A 22,521-nucleotide genomic window follows, 5' to 3' on the forward strand; every position below is an offset into this window, starting at 1 on the left:
TCACTTTGCTGCCATTACATTTTACCAGAATTCTGATCTTGGCTCCTCAAATCAGCAGGACTGTGGAATTCAAGCTGAGCTTCCACTGCTGCTTTTCCTGATGTGCCTGCAGCGCACCAAACCCACCCAGTACAAGTCTCTTTTTCCGAGTGTAGACCTTCCTTTAGTTTCTGCCTGCTTTTGGTCATGTTCAGTTTCTTGTTTTTTTTATACTTTGTCCAGAGCTTATGGTTATCTGTAAGAAGGTTGGTCTGAATACTCAGCCATTTTTTTTTTTTTTAAAGATTTTATTTATTTATTTGCCAGAGAGAGGGAGAGTACAAGCAGGGGGAGCGGCAGAGGGAGAAGCAGGCTCCTAGCTGAGCAAGGAGCCCTATGTGGGGCTCAGTCCCAGAACCCTGAGATCATGACCTGAGCCGAAGGCAGACGCTTAACCATCTGAGCCACCCAGGCGCCCCAATACTCAGCCATTATTGAAGGTAGAACCACCTGCTTTTTATAATCCACATGTTGTGGTAAATATGGGCCATGTGTTGTAGGAAGGATTAATTCTCTCTAAGCAAGTGTAGCTGTGAAGGAGGGTTTTATAGTAACTGTGACATTTGTCCTTACAAAGAATGAGGCTCAGTGTGGAGGAGAAATGAGCTGGCCTGGTGCCTTGAAACCAGAGGGTTGTTGGAGAATGTCATGGGGTGATTATTAGGCGTTCTGGTCCTGAGTAGGTAGGTGCTGAGGAGCTGGAAGTGAGCTGGTGGGACAAGTGTGGAGGGCGGTGCGGGCTTTGGTCTCCCTGCTGTTGTGGGGCTCCTGTGAGCAAGTACCATTTCCCTGCTGGATGCAGGGTGTGCCTGTATCTGCTGTGGGGGGTCAGTCTTGAATTTCTTGACCTCAGTGTCTTTTCTGTTCCGTCCAGTTGAGCCCTTTCTGGCCTGACCTTCCCTTCATGGCTGACCATAGGGGCCTGGTCTCTGACTCTCTGAGCAGCTTTGCCTTGTTCCTAATAGGTGTCCAGTCAAGACTCATTAAGTGGAACTTGTGGCTTCTATGGAAATAAAACCCAAGGGCATGTTTTACTGACACTTGGTGGACCTTTGATATGCTCTTGTTCTCATCCAGATGCTTCCTGGTCATTTCTAGCTTGTTCTAGTGCTTGCCCTTTCCCATCCTGGATGTCTAAATGCTCTGTGACTGAACTCCTGTCATGGCCAGTATCTCATGGGGGTCATAAAACAACCGTCTTAATGTGCTAACAGCTCTGAATGGTTCATCTCAGCAGTTGTATATTACATTGGGAACCAAAATGGTCATTATAGCAGTTTATTTATTAGTATTAGACACTGAGCCAGTTTCTCAAAGAAATCCCCAATATTTAAACTACTTGTGACCAAAATACGCATAACAGTACTGGGTGTATGTGCCCTTAACGTCAGAAGTCTTGAAGGTGGCGCGTGCGGATCGAAGCCCTGCCTTAGCGGGCCCAGTGCCGTGGGGGAGGGGCTGCGGCCTGTGCACCTGAAGCTCTGGCTACTCTTCACCATTTTCCATAGCACACTGGTCACGTGATTTAAGCATTTCTGGAAGGGAAAGGAAAGAGCTTCCTGGAGGCATTGTTCTGTATTCACATGCAGTGTTGCCCTCGAGTTTGTTTACTAAGACTGGGTTGTTCCCATATGGCTGTGCCTTTTTAAATTCCGGTCACTTGTCGCTCCTTCCTGCTAACGTTGTACCTTCCTCTAGCAACCACTGGTTTCTTTTACTCCCCTGCCCTCACCTGAAATTTGCACCTGTTCTCTGGAGAACACACCAAGCCTGTTGGCACTGTGTTTAGAGTGACCGTCTGAGATGCTGGTCGTGTGGCTGTCCGAGGGACGAGCCTTCCTGCCACAGCTCCTCCCCCTCTGACCTGGGTCATGGTGGCTGTTCGTGGAGCACCTGCTGTATGACCAGCTCCAGAGCCGCCTTCTGGGTTCTAGCTGCTCTAATGCTGCACAGGCCAAGGTTGTTGGCTTCCGTAGGTTTGTGTCACAGAAGTGTCGTCTTCAGCCACCTAGGGCCCTTGACTTTGAATCCATGCTGAGTCTGCGCTGCAGATCTCTGGGCAGGGATTCTGGGCACTTGCAGAGCTGTTTGTGACTGACCCCGCCCCCCAGGTTCTAGCTTAATTGGTCTGTTGGGGGTGCCCTGCGGTCTGAATTTGTAAGAGCTGCTCGGTGTGCACGCGGGTGTGCACGCCGAGGCCTGGGAACTCCTGGGAGAGGCTGCTCTGCTCTGAAGGCTGCTGGTGGAAGGACTTGGTTTTGTAGTCACTTTGCTGGAACTCTTCTAGCAAAGTACTTGGTACCTTTTGCCGAGATTTTGAGCAGCAATCTTTCTTTTTTAATGAGTACAGCTCTAGGGTAAGAAATTTTAAAAGGAATGTATTTTCGTGGAGAACGGTTTCTGGTTAGCATTGGCTTTCACTTGGCCTAAGTCAGCAAATAGCTTTCGCTACTAAACTATCTATTTTCCTTTTCTGGTTTTGAGAGACACATAATTACTATTTTAGTAAAATGCTTACAAATCACTTTTCTTTTTGATTTTATGTATTTTTTTTCCCACTGAGTTAAAAGTGTTTAACAGATGATACTCTTTCCTGTATGGAGGTGGGTTGCTTGGAAAACAAACTGAAAATAAATGAGTCTGTTTGTCGACACTCTGGAGCTCGACACTCTGGAGCTCGTGTCTGTGCTTGAGGGCCCCGGCCCCCGCTGCCCCTTGACATTCATAAGCTTCAGGCAGGAAGGCCTTCTGCCTCAGCGTTCCACACTTTCCGTTTCTGTGTCTGGAAGGCCCCTCCTTTGCTTGGCTGGCTCCTTCTCCAGTTTGGCCTCACCAAGCAGTCCCTGCACCCAGAGTCCATGCCCCGCCCCTTGGACTTGCCCTAGTTGTTGCCGTGTCTGCCCCCCACGTCTGGTCCTCTGGCAGTGTCTGCCCCACCTGTCTGGGCCACTCAGCACCTCGGGGTGAGCCATTGGTTTTATTTTATTTTATTTTTTTTAATTTAAAGATTTTTATTTATTTATAAATAAATGCACAAGTAGGCAGAGCGGCAGGCAGAGGGAGAGGGAGAAGCAGGCTCTCTGCTGAGCAGGGAGCCCGATGTGGGGCTCGATCCCAGAACCTTGGGATCATGACCTGAGCCGAAGGCAGACGCTCAACGACTGAGCCACCCAGGTGCCTGGTGCCATTTGGTTTTAGAAGCTGCTTCTGTTTTCCTGTGTTGTGTTCCTGTCTTGTAGGAAGTTACTTACGCTGAGACTTAGTAGCTTCTAACTTTTATTTTAGTTCTAATAGTAACCGTTCTTTGCACAAGAATTGGAAAATAGAAAAATATTTTTAGAAAATCACCCAGGGCGCCTGGGTGGCTCAGTTGGTTAAGCAACTGCCTTCGGCCTAGGTCATGATCCCAGGGTGCTGGGATCGAGCCCCACATCGGGCTCCCTGCTCAGCGGGGAACTTGCTTCTCCCTCTCCCTCTGACTATAGCTCTGCCTACTTGTGTTCTCGCTCTCTCTCTCTCTCTGTGTCAAATAAATAAATAAAATCTTAAAAAAAAAAAAAAAAGAAAATCACCCGAAGATAATAAACGTTATTAGTATTGTGGTATATTTTCTTCTGTCTTCAGTGTCTGTGTGCATGCACCGGTGACACATTCTGCCTCGTTCCCAGGATCTGAGTGTGAGCATCCCCGTGCCTTTTGTTTTTTTAAAATTATCTTTTAAAGGCTGCATAATATTTAATCATATGATTGTGAATTTACGTGTTTAGATTATTATTAATTTTATTGGGCATTTTTGTCGTTTGCAGATATATATATATTTTGCTCTTTTAAAGCTAAGTTGAACCTCCTTGTACACAAACCTATGACTGTATCACTGATTGTGTTCCTAGGATAGATTATTCCCAGACGGATTAGTAGACCCAGAGCTCTTGTACTGGCGTAATAAAAGATTGCTACATACGCCTGGTTTTTGTGAGGACAGTTGACCCATTTTGCACTTGATCTTTGGGGCTGAGATTGCTCCCGTTGTAACAGTAGGAATGTTGACTCTTAAGAATGTTTTGTCGAACTGTACTTCACATGATAAATGATCTTTCTAGCTGCTCTGTGCTGTTTTTAGACTAGGTGATCACTGGTCTTGGTGGAGTCCGTGTTTCAGTGGCTTGTCTGTTGAGAGAAGGTAGCCCCCAGCTCCCGGTGAGGGGCCACGGAGAGTGGTGGTGTGTGGAGCTCTTCCCAGGCGGGCGTGGCCACAGACGAATCAGCCTCGTGGAAGCAGTTCTCTGCCAGGACATCAGAGGTGTGTGTCTCTTCCAGGTGTCCTCACGGAGCTGGTGTCCCCCGGGGCACTTCTGCCTCTCCCACCGTGTCCCAGCCAGACTGGTGGCCTCAGGAACAAGAGCAGCCGACGTTCTGTTAAATATTGACTGTTTGCCCAGCACTCTACTTTAGGTGCATTATTTATATGAGGTGGGCACCGTTATCCCCACTTTGCACTGGGGTGACTGGACCTGAGCGACGTGGATCCTGGCTGCCTGTCACAGCCAGCAGGGGCTGCTGGAACAAGTGCTGTGGCCTCTGTAAGGGGCTCTGCTCTCCCTGGATTTGACCCGCACCAACCAACTCGTGAAGCTTGATAGCTGCAGGACTGCCCCCTACTGGTCGGGTGACCCGGGCGGGGGGGTACTCCTGCTGTTCCAAGTGGAGAGAGTTACGAGGGTTGAGTAGGTTGGCGTGGTTACGAGCAGATTGCATCCATGATAAGAAACGTATAAAGTGTGCTCATAATTCTAGTCGCTCTCATTTTTTTATTCTGCATGGCCTCTTCCCGTATGTTCACATCTCGGGCATTCCATGTGCACCATGTGCACAGCAGTTTTGAGTTGATCTGCTGTCTTAACCGCCTCTTGGTGGCACAGCCTGGCTCGCCATCTCGTTCCCAGCCCTGCGCACAGCCGTCGTCTTATTTACAGCCCTCGGGAACAGCACTTCATTGTTACCGTGTGCATCACTGCAGGGGAGAAACCTCACAGAGATGCCGTGTTGAATGTGTCTGGGTGTATCTGAGGGTAGAATCTGGAACTGCTAACTTCATGGTAGGGGAAAGGCTGGCCATCGTCTTTTTGTAGGAGTTCCCCTAAGAGATTCTTCGGGGGGCCTCACCATGGAGAACCATCACCTTGGGAATAAATACACGGGGCCCTCCTGTTGCCTGCAGCACCTTCGGTTTCTTACCTGGATTACTGAAGATCTGTTTATATTACGGCACAGCTGGGACACTGAGACTTTGCTTTTCCAGCATATTCACTGTTGCTTTGCCAGATTTTTCTTAAAAACTCCCCACCGTCACTCAGACGTTGAATGTTTGCACACGTGCTGCACGCCTTGCCCTCTGCCTGCCTCTGTCGCATCCAGTGACTTAGAAAGATCTTTAATGAAATCGGTTTTTAAAAATGAAACCTCTCTGCTAACAGTTGTGGTTCTGGTCCCTGAGTATTAAAGTGGGTTTTCAGCACAAAGCCTCAGGCAGCCTGTTCTTCTGGTCTCTCTGGTCAGAGGCCAGCACTGAGGGAACCTCTGAGGAAAGCATCTATCTGAGGGAGCGGACGGACGGGCAGGAGCCTCGCTGCCGGCCCCCCTCGCATCTCCAGGCTGATGTGCTACGCCTCGGCGTCTTTGTCCCTTGCCCTTGGAAGGGGCCTCGGAGCTCGTCTGACCTCATGTTCTGTGCAGAGCTGGGGTTCCGTTTCGCATCCCGCCTGCGGGGAGGTGGCTTGGCCTTTGGACGTTCTGACCGCGGTGAGCTGCTTCATCTTGAAATAGTCTTGCAGCGCCTGAGAGGAGTGCAGAGCCGTGGGCCCTACCTGACCTTCTCCGTCAGAACCCGCACTTCAGACACTGGAAGCGTTGTGCACGTGGAAGTTTGGAGACCGAGGCGTGCCAGTGAGAGGGCTAGCGCTCAGAGCTGGGGCGTCAGCTGCTTGCGTCCCAGGCTGGCACTGGCCCGTTACCGTCTCCCGCGTGTGCCGCCCCTGTCGGACCACGTCACTTTCCCGAGGCAGCCCAGACTGGAGTGAGTGCCCCATGCCTAGGAACGTGCTCCAGAGTCCGATGTCGTTCACGCTCACGGCTCGGTCGGCCCTGTGTCCAACCCGGTGAAGTGCTGTGCTGGTCGTGTAGTGTGTCACTGAGAACGCAGACATTTTACTGGGAAGTAGAGGTGCCGTTTTTGTCCGGTTAATCCTGATTTCACTAAAACTCGGTGAAATGGTCAGATTTTTCAGACACCCATTAGGTGCCTGTGTCATATAAGGTGCTGTTCGAAGTCCAGAGGGTACAGCAGTGAACAAAACAGACAAAAAGTCCCTACTTCATCGAGCTTTGAGAGGGCCTAAGAAGGTCACACGAGCATAGACCTGACGTGTGAGGGGTCCGTGCAGGTGCGTACGGGGTCTGGGGGGCCCTTCAGGCAGATCCTGGCTGCCAGGCCCACCCTGGTGGGGCCACAGTGGGTTGAGTGGAGGGGAGAAGTGAGAGGTGACAGGTCCCCTGTAGGTTGTGGCAGAGGCTGTCTGGAGGTGGGACGGTGATCAGCTGGTCCCGGGGGCACAGGGAGTGTCCATTGAGTGAGAAAGCGAGGTGCTCACGGGACAGAGGACTCGGAACTTCATGGAAGTGGCTGAGTCGGGCTGGTTGTTGGAGAGCATCTTCTTGTTGCCCTTCCAGCCGTAGCAGGAGGCGACATTTGGAACTGCTCAAGTCTTTATTCTCGTGTCCATCAGGCTCATGACTGGAGTGCCGCTTGTGAGCGTGAGTCAGAGAGCATCTGAGTTGAACTGCGGAGGTCACATGGGGCAAATTAACTTAACCAAAAATAACCCCAAACACAGCATTTCTGGGAAATGCAGGGGAAGAGAGCTTTCAATGTAAACAAAGGAGCAAAATCAAGATAAAGGCTTGGTTGGAAAAAGTGAGCATCTGGAAAACTAGGAAGAGACGCTCTGGTAAAACACAGTGAGGCAAACAAATACTTCTTCTCTGCTGGTTATAATTTTAACGAGTTTTGTTTTGCACGTTTGTGTTGTCGGCATGGTGTGTGCTTCCATAGTGTGACTCCTAGGCTTTCCCCTTCTCCTGGGAACCGTGGCGCACGGACCTACACCCTTACCTTTCCTGTGAACCCGCGGAAGGAGCTTCCTGTCCCCCTGGGTGCCACCTGGTCCTCACAGGGGCTGACCAGACAACAGGGCTCCTGTGCTTTGCACTCTGGCTGAGGTGCCCAGTGCACAGGACAGAAGAACACCATGACCAGTGTCCAGGCCCCACTCCGGAAATTCTGATTGGGTGGGGGTGGGAGACACACGTTCTTGCTGGGCCTCGGGGGTTCCCCCTGCCTCAAGGTTGAGAACCACCGTCCAGTGCAGTTGACTGTACCTCCCAGGCTGTGCTCGAGGCAGGCGTCCTGGCTGGGCTGTGTTCTCCCCCTGCCCCTGCTTCAGCCCTTCCAGAGGCAGAGTCCGGAGGCTGGTTTTCTGTTTGTGGCTGTTCAGGATGCTTTTGGGTGGGCATCAGTGTGTGCGCGTCTGTGTGTGCGGGTTCGTCACTAGCAGGGTTGGCACTTCTGCGGTTGGTTGTCCGGACAGCTCGGCCTCAGCCTTCTGCAGTTGAGGACTTAGACATACTTCCCAAGGGAGCCCAGAGGACGTGGGGGCTCGTGTGAGCCAGGCCAGATCCGATGGCATCTGCTGTGGTTAGGTTTATTACAGGAGTTAAAAATGTTAACCTCCTGAGTTGTTTCCCAAAGTAATATTTACTGGTTGGAACTAAAAATCTTGGTCTTTCATTAATTACTTGTAAGTGTTGCTTCTGTTATTTAATAGGAAAGAAGTTCATTCCTGCAATACTCTGACCATTGGATGAAACTTTGCTGAATCTGAGGGAAATAATCCATTTTAGTTAAATGACAAATATAAGTAATTTAAATTTTAACTGTCTTGATAATATCTTGGTAATGTTATACAAAAAATTGACTTTTTAGAGGAGTCTTGGGTGGTTAGGATTCATTTCCTTGGGCTCTGTGAACTCCAGATTTCACGGGACTGTGCTGGGTTGCTTTTCTTGTGTGGCGTAGGACCTGTTGGTCCTGTGCTGGGTGCATGCGGGGAGGCCTCCCTGCGGTGGCTTTGACGCGGGTGGGTGGGAGGAGAGAGGGCTTGCTGGGTACCTGGCGTGCGCGGTCTGCCCAGAAGATACTGGCTGTCGCCGTGCTGCAGGCCTGGTGGCATCTCTGGCCTCTCCTGCCGGCTCTCTCCCTCTGCCTTCATGGCCCTCTGCCTGCTCCGGGCTCACGGGCTCGTCCGATGGGCCGCCGCCTGCCTTCCAGCTAGTGAAGCCGGCTGATGAAAACCAAGGGCCGGCGAGGTGTGCGTCTCACGCGACTCCACATCAGGATGGAGACCAGCAGTCACGTTCCTTTTCTCCCCCAAACCTTGCCCCTTCCTTGTATGTGTAGCATAGTGTTTCTCACCCTTTAAAACTCACACCTGTCTTGATAAACTTTAAAATCCTTACTCGCCTTTGAAATTTTGATATATATTAAATTGTGACTCTGAGGAAGTCAAAGCATCGGTCACTTTCATTCTTCTCAAGCCTACAAGTACTCAATAAATTTTGCCTGTAAACTTTTTAGGTACTGATCCTTGTTAAGGGGGAAAAATGAAAGTTCTTGCCCCCAGCCCGGGGGCTCTCCTCTCTTCTCCGACGTCACTGCGGTTCGCCGTGTGCCGTCTCCTCGGCTCTCCTCCCGCCTCTGGCCGTGTGCTTGCACAGACACGCTGGCGGCGGGCGGAGAGCAGGAGGGCGGGAAGCCCGCGCGGACTGGGGGTGCCGAAGAGCTGCTGTCGCAGGGGCCGGGCCCCCGCCGACCTTCATCTGGTCGGGGCTGTATGCTCAGCTCTTTCGGAGGCTTTCCACTTTTCACTCTTACAGAAGCTGCTGCGGTGAGCGCCACCCCCTCCCCCCCACTTTTCTCACGTGAAACTTTGTGGGACGAACTCCTAGAAGTGGGATTGTGGTGTAACGTTAGGACGTGTACCCCACATAGATCCAGTTGTCGTCTCTTCTTGACTGTTCTTTTTGGAGCATTTGTGACTTCTTCAAGATTTATAGGACAGCGTCAGGTCCAGCTGTGTAATTAATTTTATAGGGAACTCTATGATTTGAACAAACAAAATACAAGGTTTGACCTCAGATGGGAGGTATGTGGCTCACGGAAGCTCAGCTGATGGAGCTCCTGTGCGGGCGCACGAAGCAGCGGCGCGGCCAAGCTCCCAGGTGCACGCACACTTCACCTGGCTGGTTTTAAATTTCAGGGGTGAGTTGGAGATGGGTGCAGGAAGTGCTTGTTGTTACAGTATTGTGTAAGTAGTGTTTTATATAACATTTTTATATGAAAATTGAAACTATAATAAATATCAGTGACTTTAAGATAACAATGAAAATCATTCCACATGGACCAGATGGAAGAAAATAAGGTGATTTATTTTGTCCTCCCAGGTGACTCCAAGAACCGAGGCCCCTGTCAGCAGCGTGAGTAATAGTTTGGAGAATGCACTACATACATCAGCACATTCCACGGAGGAGTCGCTACCCAAGAGGACTGTGGGGAAACACTCCAAAGGTGAGTCCGTCTGTGTGAGGGCTCCAGGGGAAAGAGGTGCACCAGGGTGTGGAAAGCAGATCTTTGTGATGCTATGTGGTTAAATACTTTGAGATCTTTCATTAGCCGTGGTCTTTTGTATGGTACGCCAATTTTCTAAATTGTACAAGTAATATACAAACATATTTTGGCTGTAAAAGTCTCAAATGCTGATGTTCATTAAGGGGAAAAATGAAAGTTGTTGCACTCTCCTCCCTGCCCCATACCAAATAAGTCCTAAATTCTAGAGAAGGACTATCCTGTAGAACTTTCTGCGGAGATAATGGAATGTTCTCTCTCTGCACTAACTCGGGTGCCATCAGCCACATGTACCTTTTGAGCACTTGAAATGAGCCTCATGCAACCAAGGACCTGAAATTTTATTTTTATTTCCTTTCCATTGGAACCGCGATAGCTCTGCGTGGATAGGGGCCACCATATGGGACAGTGCCGCTCTGGAGATGGCAGAGGGCACATTTCAGACGAAGCTGAGTCTTCTTGGTTCTTGGGTCAGCTAGACAGTCCAAGTGTCGCACTTAACCATACAGTTGTAGTCTGAGTGGTGGCGTGGGGACTTCCCAGGAGGCAAGTGCAGGTGATGTGTGGGACTCGTGAGGGCCAGGATGGGCCCAACTTGGCCCTGTGATCAAGAGGCCCAGGGCACTCCAGGCTACCCGCCCCCTCCCTCACTGGCCTTTGCTCTCCTTTTGTTCGTGTCTCGGGCACAGTGTACCTCACGGATGTTTCATAAATACTTCATTTTTAAAATAAAGCCCCATTCTGAGAATCCCAGAGCCAGCTGTCCCTGACTTAGGTCATAGGCTGGAAGTAGCCAAATCCTAACTGCTGCCCTGTGTTTATGTGCATAAACGTGTACTGGTACCAAAACCGTGAATCCTCGTAGGTCAGCTCCTGGATGGGGCCGTTGTTGAGAAGACGCAGCAGGGCTTCACCTCCCTGGATGGATAGTTGTCACTCAGGCATAGGGACTTTCCTACCCTGACACTGCTCTTGTCCTTTCTCCTTAGACATGTCGCCCTGGGAGAATTGCCTTCCAGTGAGGTGTTGTGTCCTTTGTCCCTCGACTGTCCAGCATGGGCCCTCTGCCCTGCACCCTCCTCATGTGGGGGGACGGCCTCCTCTTTCCCATAGTGCTTTTTCCTTGAGACATAATTATCAAGACCCCTCATTCCTATCTTTTAAATATAGTTGCAAGATACGTGACTGTTCTCTGTCCATCCCTTGTCTGTGTGTGGTGGTGCTGAGAGCCCTGGGTGAGCTGGCTTTGGTATCAGGTGCAGCAAACGAAGCATAGTGAGCCAGGCGTTGTTAGTTGTCCACTGTGTTCTCCACTCAGTGGTTCTAAGTAAGAAGTTTCTTCTGCCCAGAATTTGGCAAGCAAGCGAAGTTGGTTTTCTTCGTCACGCTTCTCGTGACGCTCCGCTGGGCCTGGGCGGTTGCTCTTGGCAAAGCCTAAAGTCACTGCAAGTGACTATTACTATAGTGTTTTCTCGCTGTCTTTTCTGTATTCTACTTGTATTTTGATTTTTCTCTGCTTCCTTGGAAGTCCTCAGCGATAAAAGAAGTCAGAACTTCTGTTTGTTTTGTATGAAAGTTCAGGGGATAGCACGGAGGACAGCCAGAAACTGACTGCTCTCGTCAGATGGCGTTCAAGGTGGCGGTCGTCTTTCCCTGTGCTCTTCATTGTGAAGATTTTCAAGTACGGGAGTAGAGGGACTGGGGCAGCCGTTCCTGGCATCTGGCTTCAGTGGCAGGTACGGGCTGTGCCCTCGTCAGGACCGCCACGCGGCGCTGCCGGCCTCGCCTGGAGAGAGCTCAGAGCCCGCGCATCCCGGCTCGCCGTACTGACGCGTAGGGAAACATCCGTGACGTACAGGGTGAGGCTGAAATTACTTGTAGTGATGCTCTCGGTGAGAGCAGTTCTTTAGCTTTTTCTGGGCTGGAGGAGTTATTTTTTAGAATTGTCCTTGTGTGAGACTGAGAGTCTCAGCAAGCTTAATGACAGCACAGACCGCTTAGCTGTGGTCCTAAAACCTGGTCTCCAGACCGCTTTGCATTCTTAAAACTTAAGGATTCCAAAGAACTTTTGTTTATGTAGGTTATACCTATAGATATTTATCATATTAGAAGTTAAAACTGGGATTTTTTTTTTTTTTTCTGAATAAATGCTTTTTGTCGTGCACCACTGTGGTTTTTGTGTTTGTTGTGCAGCAGCTTTATGACACAGGGAAACGTCAAGGTCAAGCTCCAAAAGTCTTGTCCTGTTGGTGACACAGAGTTAGAGTAGGAATTCTGATAAGAAGCATGACCGTAAAACCCGGCTTCTGGAAGACTGGTAGTAGGCTGCCTTGCTCATGCAGCCCTGGGGATCAAAGGTGCGTTTGGAACTGAGGCGTTTGGATCATTTTAATTTGTCTGTTGGCTCTCTCAACATTTTATTAAGACTTTGAAACATACAATAAAGTTCAGAGAATTTTACAGTGAACACCTACCATCCAGATTCCATAATTTCATTTTATTTTACCTGCTTCTTCCCTTATCTATCTCTCCATCCATGAAGACATTGCATTTTTTGGTGTATTTCAGAGTAAGTTGTTCTGTTGACTTTTTTGCTATGTTTTTGTGCATTATTATTATTTTTTCAAAACTGGTTGTTTGCAACCTTCCTCAGCCAACAAGTCTCATTTGAAGCACAGAACAGAGTTGTCTGAGTGACGGTTTCTCATCCCCTAAAGAAGGAGTGACCTGGACACATAGGAGTCGAGCTGAGCATCCCACAGGGCTTCTTTCAGACGGCAGGGCTCAGCTCTGTTGGAGCCCCCGTCGAGGGCAGCTGCCGGGACCACGGCACACGTCTGTCACTTTTCAGGCCTTGCCTTGAATTCATAGCCACCCACTGGATGCAGAGCGCGAGAACCGTGCAGTCTGCCCAACGGTGTACTGAAGCCCGGCGTGCCGGCCCACGGGGTCAGCTGTTCAAAGTGCAGGAGGGTTTTTGGCCTCTTGATGTCCTGTTGATGGTAGAGAATCGGCCGTGGTGGAAGTACTTACACCTTGGAAGTGGGTACGGGCCGCAGAGGAGGGGCTGTCCTGCAGCGAGCCGTGACACGTTCTGCAGGAGCCCCGCCCCCCCAGCCTGTCCTGTCTGCTGTGGTTGTGTCTGCCCCGTGCACGCGTGCCGTGCACCCGCAGCCCAGCTCTGGGAAGAGCAGGTGGTTCCCTGTGACCCGTGAGCCCCGGCACCCTGACTTCAGCACCCTCCTCTCTCAAGCTGTCATGAAAGGTCACGACAGGTCAGCTCTTCGCTTGGCATATCTGGTCTCCCCCCGCCCACCACCACCGCTCTGTCCTCTCTTGGTTTCTTTCCGTTTTTAAACCGTGGACCATCCTACATCCAGAAGCATTGGGGTGGCGTGCTCCGTTGGTCTCCTGGTAACACACGTCCTGGTTCTCCTCTTGCCTCTCTGTCTGCTCGTTCCCTGTGAAACCCCCGCTTCTGTCTGCCCCTGAGACGCTGGTGCTGTCTGGCCTCCTCTCTGGTATCCACTCACGCTCTGTTGGAGTATCTTCTGTTCACCTGTTGATGACTTTAAGATCTGAGCGTTCAGCTGAGACCCTTGCCGGGGACCCCGAATCACTGTGAATATTTCCATTGAGGGGGCCTGCTGGCGCCTCTGCTGTGTGCCCGGAATGGACCCATCACTCCCATTGCTGCCCCTAAAATGAGTTTCCAGTATACGCGATTGGTGCCGACCTTCCGGTGTTTGGAGCCACACCTTCAGGCCCACCCCAGCTCCCTGCCCCACACGAGGGGGCTCAGCCTCACAGCCCTGGTGGGTGTGGCTCTGCGGGGCCATCACTGTGGCCGCCATCCTGGTTCAGGCCTCCATCCCCTCTGCCACCTGTGGGTTCTCCTGTCTGGTCCATCCCCAAGCAGGGACCCGCCCTGCAGCCGGACCACAGTGCCCCTACTCAGGAAGCTTGTCACGGGGCTTGCACTAGGTGCCCCCCTCAGTGTGTGTGTGCCCCTCATTGATGTCACAGGCCTGTGAAGTAGGGACCAGTCTTCCTTTTGTTCAGGGACTCAGTAACTACTCAAGGTCACTGAGCTGGAAAGTGTCACATTTCTAACGGAACCCATCTGACAGCAGACCCCACAGGCTTACCTTGACCTGCCTGGAGGAGGCCCACTGTGGGGTTTGTGGGATTTGTGGGCCGGCCTCATCTTGTCCTCTGCTCTGGTCTCTTGTCACTCCTCTGAGTTGCTGGCTCTAGCCATGAGCAAACTTCCTCAGACGCCCTGCTCTGTCCTGCCTGGGCCTTGATCACCACGTCCCTCTGCTCAGATGGGCTCTTCCCTTTGAAGTCCACCTCTCATGTCACTGCTGTGAACTTTGTAATTTTTGTGTCACTTATGGTTAGTGCTGTGCCTGGAACATACTAATGCTGAATAAAATGTTTGCCTTAATATTTAAATAAGTGAAAAATCCTTGGGCCCTTAGATTCAAGTGCCATATCCCTAACCATTCAAATAGAATATGTATGTGTTCATTTCCTACTTTTGCTACTTGAGAAGTACCTTTTATCAGCTTTATATTTTCTAGATCATGCCATGCACTACTCTTGTTTCTATTTATATTTCTAGAGACTTAACAAATCAAATTAATGCAAGGTAGCTAGATTAAAAAAATCAAAGAAAAACAAATTAGGGAATTCTTAAATATAACATGATATGTCCTAGAAAGATGTCAGAGAGGAGGAGGGTCAGGTTAATCAGTGAAGTAGTGAATGCTCAGATTTTAACAATAGCTGAAAAACTGCTTCTAAAAATGATCCCCACTAACATGGACAACCACACGGAAGGGAGGAAGTCTGTCGATACATGAGGAACATTATTATTCAGCTGAGACCTTTAAGAATATAGTTTTTCAATTTTTAGATGAAAACTAGATTTCAGTAATAAAAATTTAAGGAGGAAGCATATTTTTTTTTTTTAAAGATTTTATTTATTTATTAGAGAGAGAGAGTGCGCACAAGCAGGGGGAACGGCAGGCATAGGGAGAGGGAGAAGCAGGCTCCCTGAGGAGCAGGGAGCCCGATGCGGAACTCCATCCCAGGACCCTGGGATCATGACCTGAGCCGAAGGCAGACGCTTAACCAACTGAGCCATCCAGGTGCCCCTAAGCAGGAAGCATTTTAAATGTTATTCTGGTTCAGTTTCTTTATTTTAAGTAGGAAGACATTGAGTTCTTTTGTATAGGACTCGGGAGAAGGAGGTGTTTGTGCCGGGGGGGATGATCATGCATCTTTTCCCGCAGTCATAAATGATACACTTCTGACTTTGATGGCTTGTAGCATAGTTTTGGTAAGTTTTGAAGTGCTTTCCTATGTGGGGCACATAGAAATTAAACTGTTTGACCAAAGATACATCGAAATCAAGTAAAGGATCTATGGCAGAAAAGTACCAACCACTCAGTTTTTTCCAGAAGAGTTTAGGGTACAAAGGGAAGTTTCAGAAGAGTGACTCATTCTTGGAACACATTAAAGCTATTACCTATGGGTGTCTGAGATCTACGTGTGACATGACAGTCAGCTCTCGTAAATCACTTGAAGATGCTTGGCAGTGAGGGTGACCCTTAGAACGTGGCCGTTTGAACTGGGAACTCCCAGGGCTGCGATCGCGAGAATGTGTTCCTGGTCCCGGGTTTGTCGCTGCCGGCTGAGAGGCCTTTGGGTCTGGCTCAGCCGTAAACCGTCTGTGACTTTTTGCCAGCCCCCGCCCCCATTCAGATGCCCAGTCCTGCTTCAGGATGTTTGGAACCCCTGCCTGCACTGCTCGAGCAATGCCTTTGTACTTCTCTCCCACACGAATTCCCTCCCACATTTTCCAGTTACATTAGCGTATTGGTTTTTGAAATTAGGTGTCGATCCAATGATAGAAGTGGTAGTTCATTGCAATTAGATGTTTTATTGACGGCCATGTGGTCTGGCTTGCAGGACTGGAGGCAGATTTCTCATGTGCATCTTGAATGAGAAAAGAAGGAAAGTTAAAACAAACCATCTTAAAAGGAGAACGCACATCCCTCTTTGCTTTCTCAGTTTAGCATGAGCGAGCCGGCTGGACCCCATCGGTCCTCGACAGATGTGCCTGCATGCAGTCCAGACCCCAGCCCGTTGCTCCCCACATAGGAGCCCTCCTGCCCGGTCCACCTTCCAAGTGCGCTTCTGTCTGTGGCCTTTCTGTCTGGGAGTCGTGGGCGACGCGAATCTCATCCCTACATGATGGATTGATTTCTAGCCCCTCAGACCTAGCCGTGATTGCTTGCACTCTTCAGAAAACCGTGAGACTTGTACGTGCCAGTTAGAAGACCATCTGCAGGACTGAGCAGGGCGGTGTGAGGAACAGGGATCTCACTGTATCTACCAGGAGAGAAGTGGATCGTAAACAGATGTTTGTGTACATATGGGAACGAATACCCCTTTAAAATCATGAAACTACATTATGGAAATTTGGGATAAATACTCATAATTCTACCACCAAGCCCAGTGATCCTTGTCAGCTTTGATAACTTATTTTTCATCTTTCTTTTACATTTTAAACAGGTATAGCCATGTTACACATACAATTTGTAATTTTTTAGTTAATATTACAAGGTCTTTTCATGTTTTTGTTCTTGAAATCGGGTCTTTAACGTGAACTCCAAAATTGAGAACATGTTTGACCATCTTTGAAGCGTAATGAAAGACCCCTAGCCCCACCCCGCATCAGCCGCTGTTGCCCCCACGCCCGCTGCAGGTGTCTCCACAGGGACAGGCCCACCGCAGGTGAAATAGCAGAGCTCCCCCGCGGTGCCTGGTGCCCGAGCCGCGCATGCTGCCCGCGGGGGGGCTGGTGGCACCGCTCGCTCCGACCGCCGTCCTGGACAGGCCTCCCAGACTGCAGCCACGGAGTTCCAGATGCCTCTGTTCCTCGCAGACAGCTGGAACAGCGTTCATCTGCTTTCCACATTCTCCTGTCCAGAGATGAGTCACTTCCGCCTTCAGTCCAGTTGGGGTTTTCTCTCTTGACTTTTTTTCATAAATCCTAACATTATTCAGTCCTGGGACATTTAGGTGCACTCCGCTGTCCTGTGGCCGGGGAAAATGCTGACTACATTTTTCTGTGTTCATTGACTTCGTATGTTCTGTTGTTTAAAAAGGGGGAAGATCCAGGTTAGAGTGATGTCATTGTGGGTCAGTTTTTTAAAAATGCCTATTGGGAAAACATAAAAGCTGTTTATTTGCTGACGGTCTGATGGAGGAGGCCAGACAGGAACAGCTAGTGGTTTCACTGAGTGAAAATAGGGAGGTGTGCAACCTCGAAATGTGTGTTCTTCGTTTTGCCAGAAAGGAAACACTTTTTTTTTTTTAAAGTAATTCCTTCCTGTAAGGTGCTATTTTAAGCTTAAAATACTTCAAACCGAATGGCTTCTCGTATCTCCCGAGATGCATATCGACCCTGATGCCACTTTACAAAATTAGGGAGGCCTCAGAGAGAACCGTTTAGCAGGTGAAAGGTCTTCCCCGAAACAGCCAGTAACCTCTGCGAGTGTGAGGACCCATCTGTCATGTTCGCTGCTCTGTTCACAGCCCCTAGAATTTGATCTTGTGCACAGTAGGAATCTGATAGGACATGTTGGTGAGTGAACAGTTGTTGGTTTTAGAGCAGGGATCGCACATTTTTCTGCACAGATCCAGATAGTAAATATTTTTGGTTTCGGGAGGCATAGGGTCTCTGGCACAATGGCTGGGCTCTGCTGTCGTGGGGTGGAGGGCGGCCACTGACAGTAGGTAAACAAAAGGCGTGGCTGCGTGCCAACGAAGCTGTTTACACAAGCAGGCCCAGGGCCGCCTCCAGTTGGCCAGCCCCACTTAGACCCGTGCTGTCCAGTGGAAGTCTCTGTGATGACCGAATGTTCTGTGTACTGCACAGCATGGCAGCCACTAGCCCCATCTGGCCGTGGAGCACTTAGGATGGGATTACTGCAACCAAAGAAGTGGATTTTTGATTCTGTTCGGTTGTAATTAATACAAATGTAAATAGTCACATGTGGTTAGTGGCTGTGGTGTTGGGCGTTGCAGGGTTAGAACCTTCCCCGAAGCACGTTGCACAGAGTGGTTTGTTGTTCTCTGGGAGGTCTGTGCACGGGTGGGGAAGAAAGAGTTCTGTGGCCCCCAAAACTGGGGAATTGTTAATAAGAATAGACTTGTTCATTTCAGGACGGCTCAGAGCCTTTAATATTCTAATGTAAAAGACAGTCTACCAGAAAGTCTCAGATTTTTTCCTCTGAGCTTTTTGACCGTGAAGCTTTCCGGGCGTGCCCTTGAACATCTTAGAGCACCGGTGTTCTTGGAGAAGACCTTGGGAGATGCCGGTGTGGCAGGCCAGGCCAGGACGCTGGGCGTCTGCAGGACATGGAGCTTAATAGTTTCAGAGGTTCTGTTAAGTGCTTCCCCTTGGACAGTTAGGTTTGTGGCCACGGGCTCTCTGGGACTGTGAAAACTGACATGGAGGAAGACCTGTGTAACACGCACGTACCGAAGCCCCTCGTCTGTCGTGGACTCTGCTCGTTCACTGCATAGGGGGGTGACTAGACTGTCCGTGTCTGCAGACAACAGAGACGCTCCAGGAATCCGTCCCGTTAGCACTTGAGAAACATTCTCATTTGAATTGGAAATAGGGCGTGCACACCTTCGTGTGGTTTTCGAGTTTGGAACGTGCATCACGTTTGTAAGTGGCTGTTTTATCTTCAGCAAATGTTTGTGCTCAGATATTTGCATTTTCATACTGTAGTTAAAGTGCGTAAGAACTTAACTGTACCCTTTTGGTTCTGAGGAGACACAGGATGCAGCCCTGTGAGTTCGAGGGCGGAGTGGGACTGTCGCGCGGGGGCTGGGGCCGTGCTTTGTCCCCTGCGGCGCTGGCGGTGGGCCGCTGCGGCCCCGGACTCCCCGTTCTGCTCTTCAGAGGCAGCGCTAGGAGCCTTCCATGCTGCCTTGACTACCGCCAGCCAGGCCCTGTCACAGGACCGTGACACCGTCACAGCCGACAATGTGGAATTTTCCCGAAGTCGGAGCAGATCCTACCACATCTGCCCTCATAATTGGGGTCTGTACCCTCGTGCATTCCCATCAACTCCTGTTCTTTTTCCAAGGACCGTTCTCTTCCTTTTCTATGATTTGTTTTCATGTTTGGCCTTTTTTTTTTTTCTGTTCCGCTTTTAAATTCCCCTCCGTTCCCGAGTGTGACAGCATTCTGCTTTCCATTTCCGCCCCTCCTCCCAGGCGAGCACTCGGCAGAGGAGAGTGAGCGGCGCCGGCGTCTGAAGCCTCGTTTTGAAAATTGCTAAAATATCAAATGCTAACTAATTTGTGCCCCAAGGTTTTATTTCATTTTTATAATTTTGTTTGTTGTTGTTGTTGTTTTTTGCTTTTACAGTGAGTGTTGAAAAGATAGACCTGAAGGGATTATCTCACAAAAAAAGTGAAAGAAATGTTGAATGTTCCTTTGAGGTAAGATGCCAAGTTTTTTTTCCCTTTTCTCCTCTGAGGGGTAGGAAGGAAACATTTGCCATGAGTAGATACTTAGCTTGATCTAAATGGAAGATGGGCTCTACCAGTGCTGTGGGAGGCAGAAAGCCGGGCCTGGGCCACGGGCGGGCAGTCTCCCGAGAGCCTCTGTGCTGAGCGTGGTCTAGACCGGCGTGCTCGGCTGCTAGTGCTCGGTCACCAAAGTTGGCTGACACAGGGACACCATGTGAAAATTGAGAAGCACTGCATATGAGGATTGGAGGCCCCCAGGAACCGTGGCTCAGCGGCCTCACAGTGTGCCGGGAGCTGTGCTCCATGAGGCCCTTGGGGGCCTGGGGCTCCCCCCAGTTGACTGCCTTGATATCCCTGGGGTGTGCGCCCTCAGCCTCATGGTCCAGGGTAGTAGCCAGGGCGCTAGTCCTCACGTTTTCATTCCAGGTAGCAAGACACAGGATGAAGAGGAGGGAAAATTTTACTTCTCTCTCTCTTTTAAGGAAAATTCTGAAAGCGGCCACTAGACATTTCCATTTATGTTTTGTTGACCCAAACTTAGTTTCTTGGTCCTGCTTAGCTGCAGAGGAGGCTGGGAAATGTATTCTGGCTGGCCATATCCCCAGGGTTCTGTTACTTGGCTGTCATGTTGTGTGAGGTTCTCCTTTGACCATGTGCCTGAACACTGATTGATAAGGGAAATCTGCTTCCTGCATTACTAGGGAGTGTTCTCAGGAATAAAAGCTTCTGGTTCGTATCTAGTTTGTATGCTCTGATGCTGTGTGTGGTTCACTAACTTTTCAGAGGGTATAGATGCATCGAAATACTTTAAATAGTCTCACCACTAAAAGGATAACATCTTCATTTGATTCGGAGGGCGTACTGCATTGTGAGAATCCCTTGTTTCGCTATGCATGTGTCTTCAGAACATTCGGGAAAGACTCACCTAAGGTTTTGGAGGCTGTCGAAACTTGTGACCAGCACCCAGGTCTCAGCACCCGGAGAACCTTGGAATCCCAACATCTTCAAGGCCTCGTAGAGGTGGGAGCCTAGCAGGTCCCTAGAGCCCTGAGCATGTTGTTTTCCCTCCACCATGCTCTGGGTCTCACGGCCGGACCTCCCCTCGCGATCATCCGCCTCCACACGGCTGAGCCATTCTGGGGGTGGGCCCCACTCAGCCCGTCCTCGGGCCTACAGCCTGGGTTTACACAGTGTGAGATGTGGTGACTCTGGCTGGTGTGACTGCCTGCAGCTTCTCTCTGAAGACCTGAGCTTTGGCAAAATACACACTTGGCCTCTCGTGGCCTTTCGGAGGAGGTGGGAGTTATGTTAGGAGTGGGGAGGCAACAGGCTGGTGAGGACGGGGACATGGTGGCCTGAGTCCTCTGCAAGCAAGCTGCACAACTCCAAAAGGAGCCGGGAGCCCTGAGCTTGCGGCCCTGGACTCTGGAGTGTCCCTGGTGTCGATGCTGTCACAAAGGGTAAGGTGTGTAGTTGAAGGTGTTTCTACCCCAGTGGGTGAGCTGAAGTGTTTTAAGACTTAAAGCAAAAGCTTTGGTTATCTGCGATTCTTACTTTTCCTGAAGTGATAACTGACAGAAGTATTCTTGTGTTTAGGAAAGTGAGCATTCCTCTCTAACCCGGAAGTCCAAACTAGTTTTTCTTTTGGGGTACTTTTTTTTTTTTTTTTAAGATTTTATTTACTTGAGAGAGAGAATGAGTGGGAGGAGGGGCAGAAGGACAGAGAGAGATCGAATCTCAAGCTGACTCCATGCTCAGCACAGAGCCAGACGTGGGCTCAGTCCCTGAGATTATGACCTGAGCCGAAATCAAGAGTCAGACGCTTAACTGACTGAGCCACCCAGGCGCCCCTTGGGGTACTAACTCGATATGCCCTGAGGGACTCCAGCCCAAACTGTGTTTGTTGAATGGTAACTCGAGGCACAAAGGAAAGATAGGATCGACGTTAAAAAAAAATTTTTTTTGACCTTGTTATTCCAAAACACTGTTCATTTGCACAGCTTCAACCGTGTGCTTGTTTTGTGCGGGGCTGGGAGGGTGCTGCTGATGCCTGTCGTTCACGTGTCAGGCTGGAGACTTGTGTCATGCGAGGGGGGCTGTGCACCTTGGGGAGTGTAAGCGCAGGGGCTCCCGCCAGCGCCATGCTCCGGAGAGAGGAGAGCTGAGGGCAGGCGGCCCGAGGACAGCGGCGGGCCCACCTAACTACTCACCTGCTATCGTTGGAAATGACTAGCCTCAAAAATAAGCCCCAGCAGGAATTTTCTGTCTTAGAAATCAACAAGCTAGCCCTAAAACGTATATGGAAAGAACAACAGAGTAGTCAAAACAGTTTTGAGAAGAATAAAGTTGGAAGCTGCACACTGCCTGTCTCGGAGACTCGCCATTAGACTACAGGGACACTGGCGCGTGGGGTCGCCGTGAGCGTGGGGCACCGGTCAGCAGGTCGGAGCACAGAGTCCAGAGTTAGACTCACGGGTCAGTGGCCGATTGACAGGCCAGCAGTTCCGTGGAGAAAGGACGGTCTTTTCAACAAATGGCTCTGGAACCCTTGACCAAACCTCTCACCTCACATAGAAAACTAAGTCAAAACTGATCATAGTCCTAAGTGTACAACCTAAACCGATAAAAGTTCTGGAAGAGAGCCTTCAAGACTGTGTGGCTAGGCAGAGATTTCTTTGCTATGGCACCAAGAACATGATCTGTGAAAGACAAAATGAATACGTGAGACCTGATCGGAGTATTGAACTTGCTCCTGGAAAGGCACCCTGAGGGTGAGGAGACGGCCGAACAGGACGCAGACTAGGAGACATTTGCACGTTACATATTCGATAGACAGTTTTCATCCCAAGTAGATAAAGGACTCTCAACACTCAGTAATAAGAGAGCAACCCAATAAAAAATGAGCCAAAGATTTGAACTGACGTTCGGAGGGCGCATACCCCACGGGAGCAGATGTCCGGCCCCACCAGTCATTAGGACCATGACCATTGGCGCTGCGGGCCTGCAGCACGGCCGCAGCTGGAGACGACACGCAGCAGCGCGGGGACTCTCCCCGGCGGCCGGAGCGTGTGCTCAGGGCTACGGCCTCTTTGCCAGGCTGTCTGGCAGTTTTATAGAGAGCTAAACATTTCCCTAAAGTATGACCCATCAGTTCCACCACTAGGTATTAGTACACGGGAAAG

At 50.1% G+C, this 22,521-nt stretch overlaps 1 protein-coding gene across 3 annotated transcripts in view; it reads left to right on the forward strand.

The window, feature by feature from the left end:
* ZCCHC14 (zinc finger CCHC-type containing 14) overlaps nt 1-22,521 on the forward strand; it is a 55,545-nt gene that overhangs the window by 12,701 nt on the left and 20,323 nt on the right. For 2 of the 3 annotated variants that reach the window (XM_032389731.1, XM_032389732.1), the window contains exon 2: nt 9,595-9,718. In XM_032389731.1, the coding sequence (XP_032245622.1) occupies nt 9,647-9,718 (72 nt within the window). In that variant the 5' untranslated portion in view covers nt 9,595-9,646. Of the gene's footprint in view, nt 1-9,594; nt 9,719-19,235; nt 19,310-22,521 lie in introns of all 3 variants that reach the window. The other variant, XM_032389730.1, reaches the window with a different exon arrangement.

This window comes from Phoca vitulina, unplaced genomic scaffold (genome assembly GCF_004348235.1).
Source record: "Phoca vitulina isolate PV1807 unplaced genomic scaffold, GSC_HSeal_1.0 scaffold56, whole genome shotgun sequence".
Classification (NCBI taxonomy): Eukaryota; Metazoa; Chordata; class Mammalia; order Carnivora; family Phocidae; genus Phoca; species Phoca vitulina.